This window comes from Anas platyrhynchos, chromosome 1 (assembly GCF_047663525.1).
Source record: "Anas platyrhynchos isolate ZD024472 breed Pekin duck chromosome 1, IASCAAS_PekinDuck_T2T, whole genome shotgun sequence".
NCBI lineage: Eukaryota > Metazoa > Chordata > Aves > Anseriformes > Anatidae > Anas > Anas platyrhynchos.
In genome coordinates, this window is record NC_092587.1 from 26,155,962 (window position 1) to 26,170,211 (window position 14,250).

General features: G+C 37.1%; 1 protein-coding gene across 7 annotated transcripts in view; it reads right to left on the bottom strand.

Annotated features, from left to right (window-relative positions):
* CFTR (CF transmembrane conductance regulator) overlaps positions 1–14,250 on the bottom strand; it is an 84,375-nt gene that overhangs the window by 53,182 nt on the left and 16,943 nt on the right. For all 7 annotated transcript variants that reach the window (XM_038179863.2, XM_038179877.2, XM_038179871.2 and 4 more), the window contains 8 exons: positions 12,939–13,154; positions 11,965–12,054; positions 10,194–10,357; positions 9,559–9,684; positions 5,975–6,221; positions 3,562–3,654; positions 2,836–3,018; positions 654–845 (listed from right to left, as the gene is read on the bottom strand). In XM_038179863.2, the coding sequence (XP_038035791.1) occupies positions 654–845; positions 2,836–3,018; positions 3,562–3,654; positions 5,975–6,221; positions 9,559–9,684; positions 10,194–10,357; positions 11,965–12,054; positions 12,939–13,154 (1,311 nt within the window). The remainder of the gene's footprint in view (positions 1–653; positions 846–2,835; positions 3,019–3,561; positions 3,655–5,974; positions 6,222–9,558; positions 9,685–10,193; positions 10,358–11,964; positions 12,055–12,938; positions 13,155–14,250) is intronic.

Genomic DNA, 14,250 nt, shown 5'->3' on the forward strand with positions numbered 1-14,250 from the left:
TTCAATGTGAAAAGGTGTCCTTTCCTACACTACCCTATGGCAACATCAGACAAACACAAGGACATTCCAACGTCATTGCATTATGGACTGCATGGTATGTAAAGATTGGTCCTGCAATAATTTCCAGAGTGAAAATGTTCAGCATGCACACACAAAAAAAAGCTACTAGTTCAGTTAAAATTTTCCTCTAAATAATTCAGGTTTGTGGCACAGCATTCTAAATACCGTCAGAACATTTTTGAGACATGAAAGAAAAGAGGAATACAGGTTAATTTCTCAAACTTGTAAAGAAATTAGCATTATCTATGGGAAGTAATGTACACACACACATACATATATAAATATATGAGAAAAATGTAGAAACAATACTTTTTAGCTCATTTATTCAATATTATCAGGTTTACTTGGGTTTTTAGCCAAGGAAGACTAAGAATGCAGTCACCTTATAATTGCTGAGCCAGTTTATTTAACTCCCAGAATTAACACTGTCAGTGTATCTCTGAAGGAGCTGGCAATGGGCTGACTTGGAGTTCTACAACCTCTGAATGCTAGGATGAGTTCCTTAAACCTTAGAAATGTCTTGCTTACTTAAAATTGCACTCCCTGATTTATTTATTTTTTCACTTCTGTCTTAAGATTCCTAGATGACTGACCTCTTCCAGTTGGCAGGCTCTGATGACACTCTTGTATCGGTATTCATCATAGGATACACCAAAAATTATGTTGTCTTTTATTGTTCCAGGCATGATCCAGGAGACTTGAGGTGAAAAGGATATCCTTCCACTGTGTTTAATTTTACCCTGAGAAGGCTCCAATTCTCCCATTATCAACATCAGAAGAGAAGTCTGAAAAAAATATATTAATGGTTAATACAGCAGAGATCTGTACAACCATAATAAATACTAAACAAAAGGGGAGTCACTCTACTAAAATAAAATAGTAGAATGGTACTTTTGTTCTGTAAAGAGTGTCCCTACAACCATTAATTTAGTATAAGCAGCAATTAGTGAAGATTTTTATGACATGTATGTCTGAAAGGTCCCTGAAGTGAGAGAAACTTCATTCACTGAACAAGAAAAACTGATGCCCTGTAAACAAGGCATGCTGCCACAAAAGCATGTATTTTTAATTAAAATTGTATCATTTTTGCAAGGTAAAAATGTGAGTATCTGTAAGAGACATACAGACATCAGGTATTACAAGTATTCTGGTGAAAATTTTTAACATCAGTAGGTATTCGCTTGTTCTTTGTACAACACTATTCATGTTTACAATCTTTCTGGTGTTTATAAGCCTTTTATCTGAATTGCCCTGAAAAGTGCAATTTCTCTGTCTGTGGATTTAATTGCTCACAAACTGCTCAGTGTGATCTGAAGTTTCCTCTGTGACTGTTAACTCATTTACGTGAATACATGACCTAAGCATATTTACTATTTCCCTTCATAAAAGAATTGATTGCAATTTCAGTACTGACATGTTATAATTTCAAAGTTAATCAGTAGCTTCTAGTAACCTTGTCACACATCACTAGCTACTAGATCAAAGAACAGAGTTGAGAAATACAAGGAAAAAATATGTTACAAAGGCATTCCAATGGTGTTCTTATCACTAGTAAACAGTCAACAAAGCCGGGACGTAACAGCCAAAGATCTAAAAATCTATCCAAGTCACAATTTTATCTTCTCAACCCCAGAGATCCTTTAACCTGACAGGTTGTACAATATGCAGGGGTGTCTCACAAGATGTCTTTCCATCATACCAGAATCTAAATTTTCCCAAAAGCTGAGTAAGAAATTTTGGTCTTGCAAAGGCTAATTGCTTAGTATGTTTTGCACACTGGATGTTTAAAATGGACAGCCTCTCGTTCTCAGTCTGTTGTTCTTTTGTATTGGTGTCCTTTCTGACAAATATTAAAGCATTGACCATATTTAATTTGATGGGTCCTTTGCCATTGAGTTCAATAGACCAAAGATTACATGTGGAATTACAGAATCACACAATGATTAAGGTCAGAAAGGATCTCTCGAGGTCATCTTGTCCAAATCCCCCTGCTCAAGTAGGGACGCCTAGAACAGGTTACCCAGGATCTCCATGGTTTGAGATTCCACACCCAAAAGAGTCCAAATCAATGAAAGTAAAGGGAATCAGAATACGTTCACTGATAATTTGTTAAGCAGGAAACGAAAAGTTGCCAAATGCATAATGAATGTTTGTTTTGACTTTCACTTCTTCTCAGAAGACTCACTGAAACTGAAATACCTGTCTAATTCCTTGCAGTTCAAAGTGAATATGAATATCAAAATTCAACTCATTTCATAGTAAAAAGGTTAATTGGATGTGTTATCTGCAAACTAAATGCACTGATAACATTTTCCAGTTCTAAAATGATGATTATCTAAACCGCAACTTTTCTCAGAAGACCAACACTGAACAGCACCTCCACAGACTTATACCACAGGCTTTCATGTAGGTCTGAGAGGTTGTATCCAAGCTATACATTGTAGGAAGTGGAGCCCATATGACCAGGTGTGCCCCATATCTGGGGTATGCATTGTAGTTACCAGACTAATCAGTGTTAAGCTTTATACATTTTTTTAGTTTTGTAAGTTAAATTGTTATTTCCTTACTAAGTCTGTATCCTTGTACGTTAAAAAAAATAAAATAAAAAATCCAGCAAACTCTTTCTCGTGTTGGCCATAGAGATAAATTTAAATGAGTATGGGACATTTTATTGAAACATGTTTTATTCATACTTTTTCTTGCAGCTACCAATACCATTATATTATTCCTTAAAATTGATATGACTTTTGTTGAAAAAAACAGAAATAGAAATACCTTGCCTGCTCCAGTAGATCCAGAAACAGCTAATAGCTCTCCCTTCTCAATCTTGAAATTTATATCCTGAAGAACAGGAGATGCATGAAGGGGAAAATTGCTGAAGAAGAGATTGTTGTCATTGCTAGGACCTTTGCTGTTGTTGTTTTCCTGTTTTGCTTTTACAAAGAGCTCTCCAATTCCCTGCAACATACATATTTGTGTGTTTGTATGTACATAAAAAATGAATAGGACATGCATATGCAGAAATTTATATCCTACTATAGACTTACAAAGACTTGCGAACTTACTTTGTTGACATTACTTTTCCTATCCATAACCCATCTATTAAATTCTTAAAATAATATCTATTTTAATGTATGTATTGTATTTGCTCCTAAATTTGTAGACATAAACAAAATACTCCTATAATTGAACTGCTTTCTAATGTTTATAACTTGTTGGAGCTTGATTTTGTTTCCAGGCTGGTTTAAATCTAAAATAACTTATACGCCTTAACATTTACTAAAAAGCCTCTTTCAAAGTCTCTCAGATGTGGATAATTTGATATTATGCATTCATTACTTGCCACATATTCCTTGCCTGCTGTTAGCTGAAGGCAGTTAAACTGAAGGTATGCAGTCTGCTGTTTTTAGAGAATGCTAAGGCAAATATCAGTAAAAACAAAACAAAACAAAAATTAAACTGTACTCTACATGTGAATTTATTTTAGGTGAAAGTACTGACCTCATCCCAAAAAGCTGTTACTTTGTCTACTTCAACCCCAGTCGTTGTTAGATTATACTCGAGGGCTTTATATTCTTCTTTTAGCAAGAAATCCTAGAAAGACAACAAAAGCAGATTACAGGAAATGGAAAGGGATGACAGGTGTATCACGCAAAGCAGCACAGACTTGCCTGTGCTAGTTAATATTTCTGATAGAGTTATTGCATTCTAGTGTTTTCAAGTGAGGCATAAATGCATCTCATACAGTGTCTTTCAGATGCAGAAGAAAATGGTTTCTGAAGCTTCCATTTCTTACATTGTTAGTGAAAATACAACGATGAATGTATTTGATTCTGGTTTGGAAAGAATATAAAAACTTGGCATTTCATTTGATTTCAGGACTTGCATTGAGCAGCCTTAGCCCTCCAACCTTAATCTTTTTCAAATAAACCTTTGTTTCTGGAGTAGGACATGGAAGGTTACACTCTGGTAGGCAGCGAAACAAAGCAGCTACATGCTGCTAACTCACTATTCCAAAACAGAAAGAGTTTAAATGAATTAGAATTATGTCTCAATCAGCACAAAAGGCAGATAGTAATCCTGGCTAGGGCAGCACTGAAGTAGTGTCATTTCAAAGGACAGAAGTCGGCAACACTATACTTGTTTATATTCTGGGATTATATAAGAAGAAGGAAGTGTAAATCCATGATAATGAAGGAAAACTAACTTTTCTATTCCATGATTTTCTTAAGGTTATGCAGTCTGTAAGTACCATCTCCTCTAAATTGCCTTTTAAAGTTAGCTGAGACCAAGAAGGTCTACTGGGGCAACAGTGGGCAAACTAAGGGAAAATGGTAAGGGGGAAAAAACAGTTCTCTACAATAAACCTGAAAGTTTCCCAATGAGCACAAGCAGAAGTGAAAAAGCAAATGATTGAAAGGACAGGTACCAAAAATAAATAAATAAATAAATAAATAAATAAAAAGAAAGGCAAAACACACACAGTGCAAAAGAAATAAATGGTTAGATAGGTTTTTATAACAAAGGCTGTGGGGTCATCCAGTGGAGTTGCTGGAGCAGTGATAGTGTGAGAAAACATGTTGATCCATAAGGACTTCAAGGTCTAAAATATATGATGCAGCCACATGGCAAATACAATAACCCTGGGGACTGGTCCAACCTCTCTAACCTGATGAGGAAATTAATTCAGAGAAATGTATGTGTGGTTTATTATTTCTGTTTATATCTGCATATTTCCTGTGACAAGTGAAGAACATCTGTGTTTTGGGATTCTGTGAAGTATATTGGGTCTATATTCAACCTATCACAAAGAGATTATTATTTACAAATTCTAGAGCAGCCTCATAGCTAGTATCCCCAGAGGCAAGTGGCCAGCAAAGTGGTATGATAACCGGGCTTGCCAATTCTCTGAAAGGGCATAGGATATACTCTTCCAGGAAATAAGAGAGACAGGATGCCTCCACAAACACCTAGGGAATCTATCAAGACAAGGGCTGTGTAAATTGGGATCCAGCAAGGCTTCCTTCTGAATGTCAGATAGACAGGCTTATGGTTAAACTTTTGAAATTTCTGCTCAGTTAAAAATCAGAAATACCAGAAGAATCTAATATATACTCCTTATTCTATGTTAAGGTTCAGATTTCTGATTAAGGTCTTTAAGTAATGTATTCGGTATTCTTTATCATGCTAAAAATAATAGAATTATATTTTACTGAAAAACATCTACACATATTTTTTAAAACCCTAATATTTTAAGGGAAAATAGAACAAGAATTCTTCCTCTTAGGATTGATTTGAAAACAGCAGGTAAAGAAGACAGAGTTCATGAGTATTTGCTCTGAGATGACTCTGCCTCTCATGCTGGTTTATGAGCAATTGATCTTGGTAGGTAAGGTAGGTAATAATTAGAAGACCGGTACCTTAATTATGTTTAGCACTCATAATGAATGAGATGCACATTTGCATAAGATGTACAATCTCCTGCTGTTCTTGCCACTAATAGCTACAAAAAGTAAGGTTTGTGATTGCAGCTACTGGAAGCTGTGCTATATAAAACACATACTAATTTTGTACTTCCTTTTCTGAAGGAAAAACATCTCTTAAGCACCACAAATGTTGGTATATTTTTATTAAGTTTGCTATTCTGCAATGAAAAAAAAAAAAAAAAAAACTCTTCTGTTTCAAAGTAAGTAGCCTGCAGGTAGCATAAGACTCCCATGGTTATGCTGCCTGGGGAACCATATAACAATATCAAGATTTATAATGACATTTCATGGTGTATAATCAAAGCAATATATAGTATATTCGGAAAGTCTGCACAAATGCTGTGTGCTTTTGTTGATCAACTGACAAGATAACATGCTATAAAGAATTAGCTTACGTATTTGGGAAGATTGAAGTGTATGTACCCTACCTGTATTTTGTTTATTGCTCCAATAGAATCGTACCAGGTCTGTACAGACCCAGGAAACTGCCTGGTCACTGTCATTCTAAGAACAATGCAAAATGAAATGGTGGTAAATATTTTTCGGAGAATAATTCCTTTAGTCACAGCATATGGAACCACGGCTAAAAACACCACAAAAAAGCCTGAAAAGAAGAAGGCTGAGCTGTTGAAATATCTCACATAAGCAGCTTTTCGGGTTAGCTTCAGTTCGGTTCTGTTAAAAACAAAAACAAATACAGATGATTAGTATATGGTTCCACGGTTTTCATTTCATAAAATTTTGGATGGAACTGTTGGTAAAACAATTAACTTAGAGGCTCATCCATCTTTGTTATTTTTAGGAGAGCAGTTAAAAAACAAGATTCAACAATTCAACAATTTTGAATCTAAAAAAAAAAAAAATTGCAGCCAAATATGGACACCAATCTTCAGAGATGTTTGTCAAAATCAAAATGATCTATGTCATGATTTAGATATCTCATAATCCACAAGCCTCTACAATTCCTGGCTCAAGCATCCTGAAGCATCTACCGCTCACACAAGTGCCATCCCCTTCTCATATGGTCACCTAGATACACAACCCCTCTGGAAATGAGATATTCTTAAGTTCATGGAGCAGCCTACTGACTATTGTGCAGTCAGGAACACAACTGGTGATTGCTCCTATCTGCCTCCACAATGTTTATGCATCTTACAGCAAAATATTAAATAAAAAGAGAAATAATCCAGGGAGTAGAAGTTATTTTCTAAGCCAATACCATAACTCACTGGTTAAGCTTTCTATTCACTGCTCTCCTTTTGAACCCCTTCACTCCATAATCCTAGGAACACAGCAGCTCAGCTTTGTCTGAACACAGGCACCTCTGCTTCAATGGAAGGGACCAGATTTTCAAATTAACTAGGGGTAGAGATGGAGCTAGATCCCAACCTGCCCATTAGCTGGGTGAGTACACTCACCACTAGGCTGTTGCACTGAAGTTCACAGTCACGTCAGTGATGGCAATTCATGGCATTTCAAGGCTGAGCATCATAACCTTTACATGTCTTCTGGTATTGATCCAGAGTCTGCATGCAAACTAAGTCCAGTATTTGGGGGCTGAGTGGGAACACTTTTCAGCCCCACCCTGCATGTGCACGAGAGTTGCATGTATATCAGCATCCTACCACTGTCATTGGAAAAAGTGTTCATAGAATATCCTGAGTTGGAAGGGACCCTTAAGGATCATCAAGTCCATGTTGCTGAAAGTCCCTCAGAGAAAGCCTGAGCCCAGCCAGTTTTGAAGCAGGATGCCTAGCACCTCTTCTTATGTCTGCATTTCACAAAAAGAGGCCTGAAGAGAGTAGCCAGGCATGCAGGTAACCACCACAGCTGGAATCATGGACCTTGAAAAAGTGCCACCAAAGTCCCTCCAGAATTTGTATGAGGCTGTGAGTGGCAGCACATAGGGACTAAACAGGGATAACAACAACTAGGCGATGTGATGCTCAGCCAGTCCCATGCAGACGTCTGGGTGGAAACTACCTAAACCACCCCTAGTGCTGAAGCACACAGACATTGCTCCAACAGGGGACAGAAAAATGCACTAACCATTTTCAGTATACTCCCAAGTACCAGCCACAAGTGAGTGACTTTCCAGGGGTGGATCTGTCTGTGATCCAGGCTCGACAGTTCTGTAAATTAACCACTCATTTGGAACATGTCTCGCTGAGGTAACATAGGCACTTGGATTGAGAACATAAAGGACACTATGTGCATCTTATATACGTTGGTCTGCACCATATATGTCTGGTTTTGAAGTGATGCTACCACAATCAGTACAAACAAATGAGCCTGAGCTTCTCTGCTTTATAGAAAGATGGATCTTCTGCTGACAAAATAGAGGCACTTCCAGCCTTGGACTTAATCTTCTGCAGTGCTGTGCTGCAGCTCAGGGACACAGGTCGGCACTGTGTTTTTTTACTTCCTAAATACATTGTATACTGATAGAAATTATTCAGACACCTATTATGAACAGTAATTAGCACAGATTTCAGAGGGTATGCAGGTGACAGCCCATATTGCTCCCTCTGAAGTGTCACAGCTCTAAGGGGGGAGTTTGCCTGCAGCAGGATGGGCAACCCTGGCAGCTCAAGTCTACCAGTAAGGGTGCAGTTATATCTAGCTCGTTAAATTAGAGCAGATTAAACCAGGTTGCATCAGAAACTGACAGGATACAGAGTTTGGTAACAAATGAGTTATAATGTAGGGCTGCTAAAACATGGGCACGAGTTAAATGACCGTGTCTTGTCTCCCACCACCCTAACGAGCCAACTTATAGGAGGTCTCAGCAAGCAAAATTCACATGAAACTCTTACATTCCCAGATTGATCTGTTCTGGTGATGTATTCACCAAGTGACCTTTTGGATCACTTAAAAAATATGGTATTTTGGAGCAAAAGGAGCAGAAGAGAGATACCATGATCTTATAACATTTCTGTCATTCTTCCATGTTATTGTTACTGTTCTTTTTCTGTTTTCTGTGACTTCATTTCTACACAATTTACTTACAAGGCATACTCTAAAATTTCCTAAAAGCAATGCATATGACTAGTGGTGCCAGGTTCCATCTTACAACTGGACCTCCATACCTAGACTAAAACTGAGCTTTCTCAGATGGTTTACATTACAGATTTTAAGAACTTTCTTATTCTGAAGGTAAAGAGCACTTGACTTTTCCTTCATTGTCTTTCAGAAAACAGCTGAACAAGAAGGTGTTTGTGTAATAATATCACTTCATCTCTTTTATTTACATGATAATATGGCACTTATATTTCTTCTATTTTCTTCTATTTTACCAATCACACACCTGGCACTGAATTCCAATTCTCTCTAAAGGACTAAACAAACACAGTGCTTTGTGCAGCGTCACCTATCAATCAATGTGCCACTTCTCCTCCCTTCCCCCAGGACTCAGCTAACCAGTTTAGCTCTTTTACCTGCTTTATGCATCGTGTCTGGTAGTTCCAGTGCAGTCTCAATGTTAATTGAGAATATAAACTTTATAAAAGACCTTCCACAGACAATAAATGTAAATGTAATTGTACAGAATGAATACATGAAGCTGTGATCCTTACACAGATCGTGTGCAACATTTAAAACCAGCTTTATTGCATTTCTCAGAAAATGGCTGAAGAGGACTCACACTGTTTCCTCCACTGCAGAATAGGAAAGTCTGTAAAGCCTTAAGTAACTATCACAAAAGGGCTTTTTATTGTAAGATGAGGACAGGGTTGGCCAGAAACAAACACAGATGCCACAATTGTTTTACCTGCACAAGCTAACCACTGAAATACCATTATAACAAATGAGGAAGCAAATAAAAAAAAAAATCTCTACTTGACAAATTGGGAAAAAAAATAACTTCAGTGTGGGAATGCATGGTTAGTTTATGGAGGATTAATATTTGTGTGCTTTACTTCTTAACTAACATGACCACAGAAAGTGTTCGTAGTCACTTAATATTTTTTTTCTGAACACGTAAGAAATTTGACCAACAAATGAAAACACTTACTCACGGAGGCTTTCAATCATTTTTTCCATTGCATCTTCCCAACAATAGGCTTTAACTGACTGTATATTTTCAATTATTTCTGAGGTGATGACAAGTCTCTCATTGATCTTTCCTGCCCTCTTATCCCTATAAAGTAAAAAGACATTAGGTTAATCCTCATCTATTTCACCGTGCATAGTTATTTTGTATCACATTATATCTTTGTATCATTGTGTCTTAAGAAAATTCTTTCCCTACATGCCTATTCTTAATATACTTATTTTGGCAAAATTATTATGAAGAATGTGATAGGAATTATTAGAAATGGAATAATTGCTTTACTAAGGAGAAAACAGAAGCTCTAAAAGCATTAATCACTTCACTAACAAGGAGATTTAATACTACAAAGCATTATCACTATCAATGCATCACCAAACATGTTAGACCTTTTTTTTTTTTTTTTTTTTATAAGTTTAGACAGGTGCTGCTAAATAAGTAAAGGCTTGTCCCTACATTTCTGACTCATCCAGCATTCTTTGGACATCTCTTTTGTAACAATGCAATAATGAGATACCCTTAATTAAGTAGTATAAACTTCATAAAACAACATGTTTCAGGAAAATATACTAAAAAATATTTTAAAATAGTCTCATCACCTGTATTTCATCATCCTTTGTCCCAGCCAGGCTTGGAAAAAGACCATGACTATTAGAAAAGCAAGTCCAGAAAATGCAGAAGCTTGTAACATATCCCAGAGCAGTCCCATCAGCAGTGCCACTTGTAAAGGTGCAATCCACACAAAATGAGCCAGAGCAAGACCCTGCAGAAGCCCACAGCAGAATAACAATAATAATGAAAGTTACAGACTTCTCTGAAACTACAAGAAAAGGAAGAAGTCATTAAAGTGACACTTTGAAAAATGTAATGAAGGATGGTACAAATACTTCCAGTAGTAAAACAAGTTTATAAAGGAGAATTTGTGATTCTGAGCACATAGCATTCTGGGTGTTAATAATGATGACAGCGCAGCAGTACATATGCATTCCACACCTGAACTTCGATTTTTGTAAGGCAAAGTTCAGTACACAATTGTCTCTTCACTATGTGTGCACACGAGGAAAAAATCCAGCTTTGGAAAAGTAAACAGGATTTGCTATCAACACTGGTGTTTTCAATCACCGCAAGATGGGAAAAATATGGAAACAATTCTGAGAGTAATTTCATCTGATATAGGAGGCCAACATTACTCTGGTGAAGAGACGTCTCTTGTAAAAATGCAGCAAATTCAAAGAAGACTGCTGCTTTCTTCTCCACATTTGTCTATCGTTAGATAGATTTTGGACAGAATCCTGTAGTCAGGCTGAGAAACAGAGCTTGCACAGAGCTCTGTGTTGCTGCAGCTACACTACTGCACTACTAGGGCACTTGGCCTAGCTTGTCAGTGCTAGCTCAAGTTGTTCTACATATAATAAAGTGCAAAAAGTACATAGACAAAAGACACAAAGCTGGAACTGTAGGGTCTCTCTGATGTCAGGTTTCTTGTTTCTCCCGTAGGAAGCAAACCTCATACCATCAACAGGGCAGTTATACACGCAGAACAAAAGCTCACAGAGTTTCCAGCCTCCAAGCCATTACTACAAAACTACCTCCATATCTTTAATGAAAAGTTTTACGGGAGACTTTGAATGTATTGGCTGAGCACTGTCACAGGTTGTCCAGAGAGGTTGCAGTCTCCCTCCTTGGAGATGTTCAAAAGCCACCCAGATATGGTCATGGGCAACCTGCTTTGATGGCTCTGACTGAGCAGGGAGGTTGGACCAGGTGACTTCCAGAGGTCTCTTCAAACCTCAACTACTATGTGATTCTGTATTGTCTAAAATGGATGTGTTGGAAATGATTTCTAATAGTCTTACATCAACACGTAATTAGGTTTTTAAGGAGCGTGGGTAATAGTAACAACAGGATGCTGAACATCATCGCTTGTTCAATAGCAGGAGCACCATACTGGTTCACCTTATTAGAAAGAGATATAGTGGTCAGGAAAAACAAAAAAAAAATAAATAAAAAAGACAAGGATTGGATGAGCAGGTTCTGACTGCTGTGAAACCAACTCCATAAACTGGAGGTTTCCTGGTGGATTCTCACTGCACTGTAAAACAATAATGATTTTATGGTATATCTAGTGTGTAAGTTTGCTTTACTTATCAGCATAGGAGAAAAAGGAAGATGTACTTATTAGAATGAGCATTTCTGTGACCAGATGTCAAAACATACTCTTAGGATGGGCTTCATTTTATGTCTACAATGAACAGTGAGTGCAGTCTGACATTTATTCTCCTTCCCCCCTTAATGATTGCCATGAGTTGTTTGAGGTTTTGCTTTGGTATTTGATGGATCTTTAAGTTCATTAATCAACCGATAACGTACCTCGTCAAATTTGTTCAGATTATTGGAAAGAAGACTGACCAATTGTCCAGTACTTATTTTATCTAGGACTTTGCTTGACAGTTTTAAGGTCTGTAAAAGAAAACAAAACAATAGGAAAATGGCCATGTAACTCACTCCTTTAAAACAGAATAAATACAAATTAAAATAATAGGCAGTTGTACGGTAGCATAAATTACAACTCACTTATCAGCTTCATGCTATAAGGAAAGTCTCATTAAACTTGTTATTTATGTCACTTGAATTTAACATAGTCATTAAATTGCTTTACAACTATTGATTTATTGACTTAGCCCCTGTTTTCTGTTGCATATTTTATGTATATAGATATGTATGGAAATACAAGCTTTAATTAAGCATGCATGCTGTGTGTTGCTGTGCTTCCTCAAAAATCTCCTACTGTGCCTATCTAGACAAATGTTTTTTGAAATATGTTTTCACAGTGAGCTTTAAAATAGAGTAACTAACAGGTTTATTTAAATTAGCTGGATTTGTTATTGGTAAAAGCAAACACCTTTTAAAACCTTTGGATTTATGAACATGAAATGCCTCAACTTCTGTTGATTCTTCACGCTATAGAGAACTCACATGGTATCATTCCAACTCAGTCCCTTCTGTGTTATACTTCTGAAAACACTCCTTAGCCACTAGCATGTTATTTTTCCTTTGCTATACACGTGCATAACAGGAGCGCAGTGGTACAACAATTAAAGCATTTCACTACATATCTAGTGAGTCTGAGCTCACACAGAGTCTGACTTCAGTCAAAGCAGCTGTAGACATGTATTTAATTATTTGGACACAGGAAATGGACAGCTGTCAGAAACGGATGTTAACTGTATTACTCTTTTGTGTGCTTTTTGTAACAAAACTACAAACATTTTAAAAAGCTGCCCTAAAAGCTATGCAGGGTATAGACAGAAGCTTGGCTTTAAGTGCAAATGAAAAAAAATTACCTTCTTATAAATCAAGCTAAACAATGCTATCCTTATTTGCATCCCTATATGATGAAGACCAAATATAGAAGGGTGTGTGAGCAGCGTTCTCACAAGGAAGAGAAGGCACAAGCCAATGCCCAGGTAATAGGCTATGGATCTCTCAGAGGAGTTGTCCGGATCATAGGAAGCTATTATTCTTCCCAGCAGAAGGGGCTGCACAGATTTGGTGACTTCCTGAAGATGGAAACAAGAGAAAATAATTTTGGTCAGTGATTTATTTTTTTATTATTATTATTTTTATTTTTTCCCCCAAAGTGACGCATTGTAATTTCAAGACCTACCAACTGAGATTTACACTTAAATGAGGAACGAGGCTCTGTTCTCTGTGCAAACCACAGAAATATCTAGCAATCACACAGGAAGCGATAACTCTGTCTGTGATGCTCCTGCAACTCCACCAAAGCAAATCTAGCTTTTAAATTTTGCTGGTTGTTTTCTACAAAAATGACAACTGAGATATTAGCTTCCAGATTTACTTTACAAAGGTGTAATGAATTTGCATAATATGACAGAATCCAGTTTTGCAGGTTGGATCTCCATTTTAGCCACCAGGGAACAAATCTCACTACACTTTACTGAGCTTATAGGACACAAGAAGACTCACAAGTTCTGAAATGAATACTGAGGTAACACAGATAAAACTTAAGGTAAATAGGAATAACACCAGAATAGAATGGTAAACAATTGGGATCATTCTACCCAACAGTTCTAAACCATTATATCCATGGCTGTAATAAAAGCAAGATGAGAGATGTAAAAGGTAAGAGAGGTAAGTTTGATAAAAGCCCCAGAAGAAATCAGTACCTCCTGCCCAACCAGCTCCAACACTTCCCATCCCAGGATGAGTAACATGGCAGAGTATCAGAGCAGGAGAGAAAAATGAGGGGTAATCACACTGCTAGACTACAAGGCATCCAAATGATCTGCCACCATAGCCTGCTGTTACATATGTCCTCAGATTCCTCTGCTATTCTAATTAAACCCCACTAGTTTTATCTACACTCATGTTACATTTCCCTTTCTTCATGCCGTGATCGTTCTTATACCTTCCTCTTCCCTCTCTTTCCTTCCCCAGTTCTTCCACAAAAACTGCAAAAGTCATCAGTGTGCTATGTGTTCTAACAACTTACTTCTTCTGCATGAGCTTCTGAAGCGTATGAAGTATGAATTTAAAAATGAAACAAAAGAGCACATGTAATGTAAAAATATATTCTTAAGAATTTTTACATGTGCCTCCTCATCTTTCTGTTGTGTCAGTTCACTCTCAGCA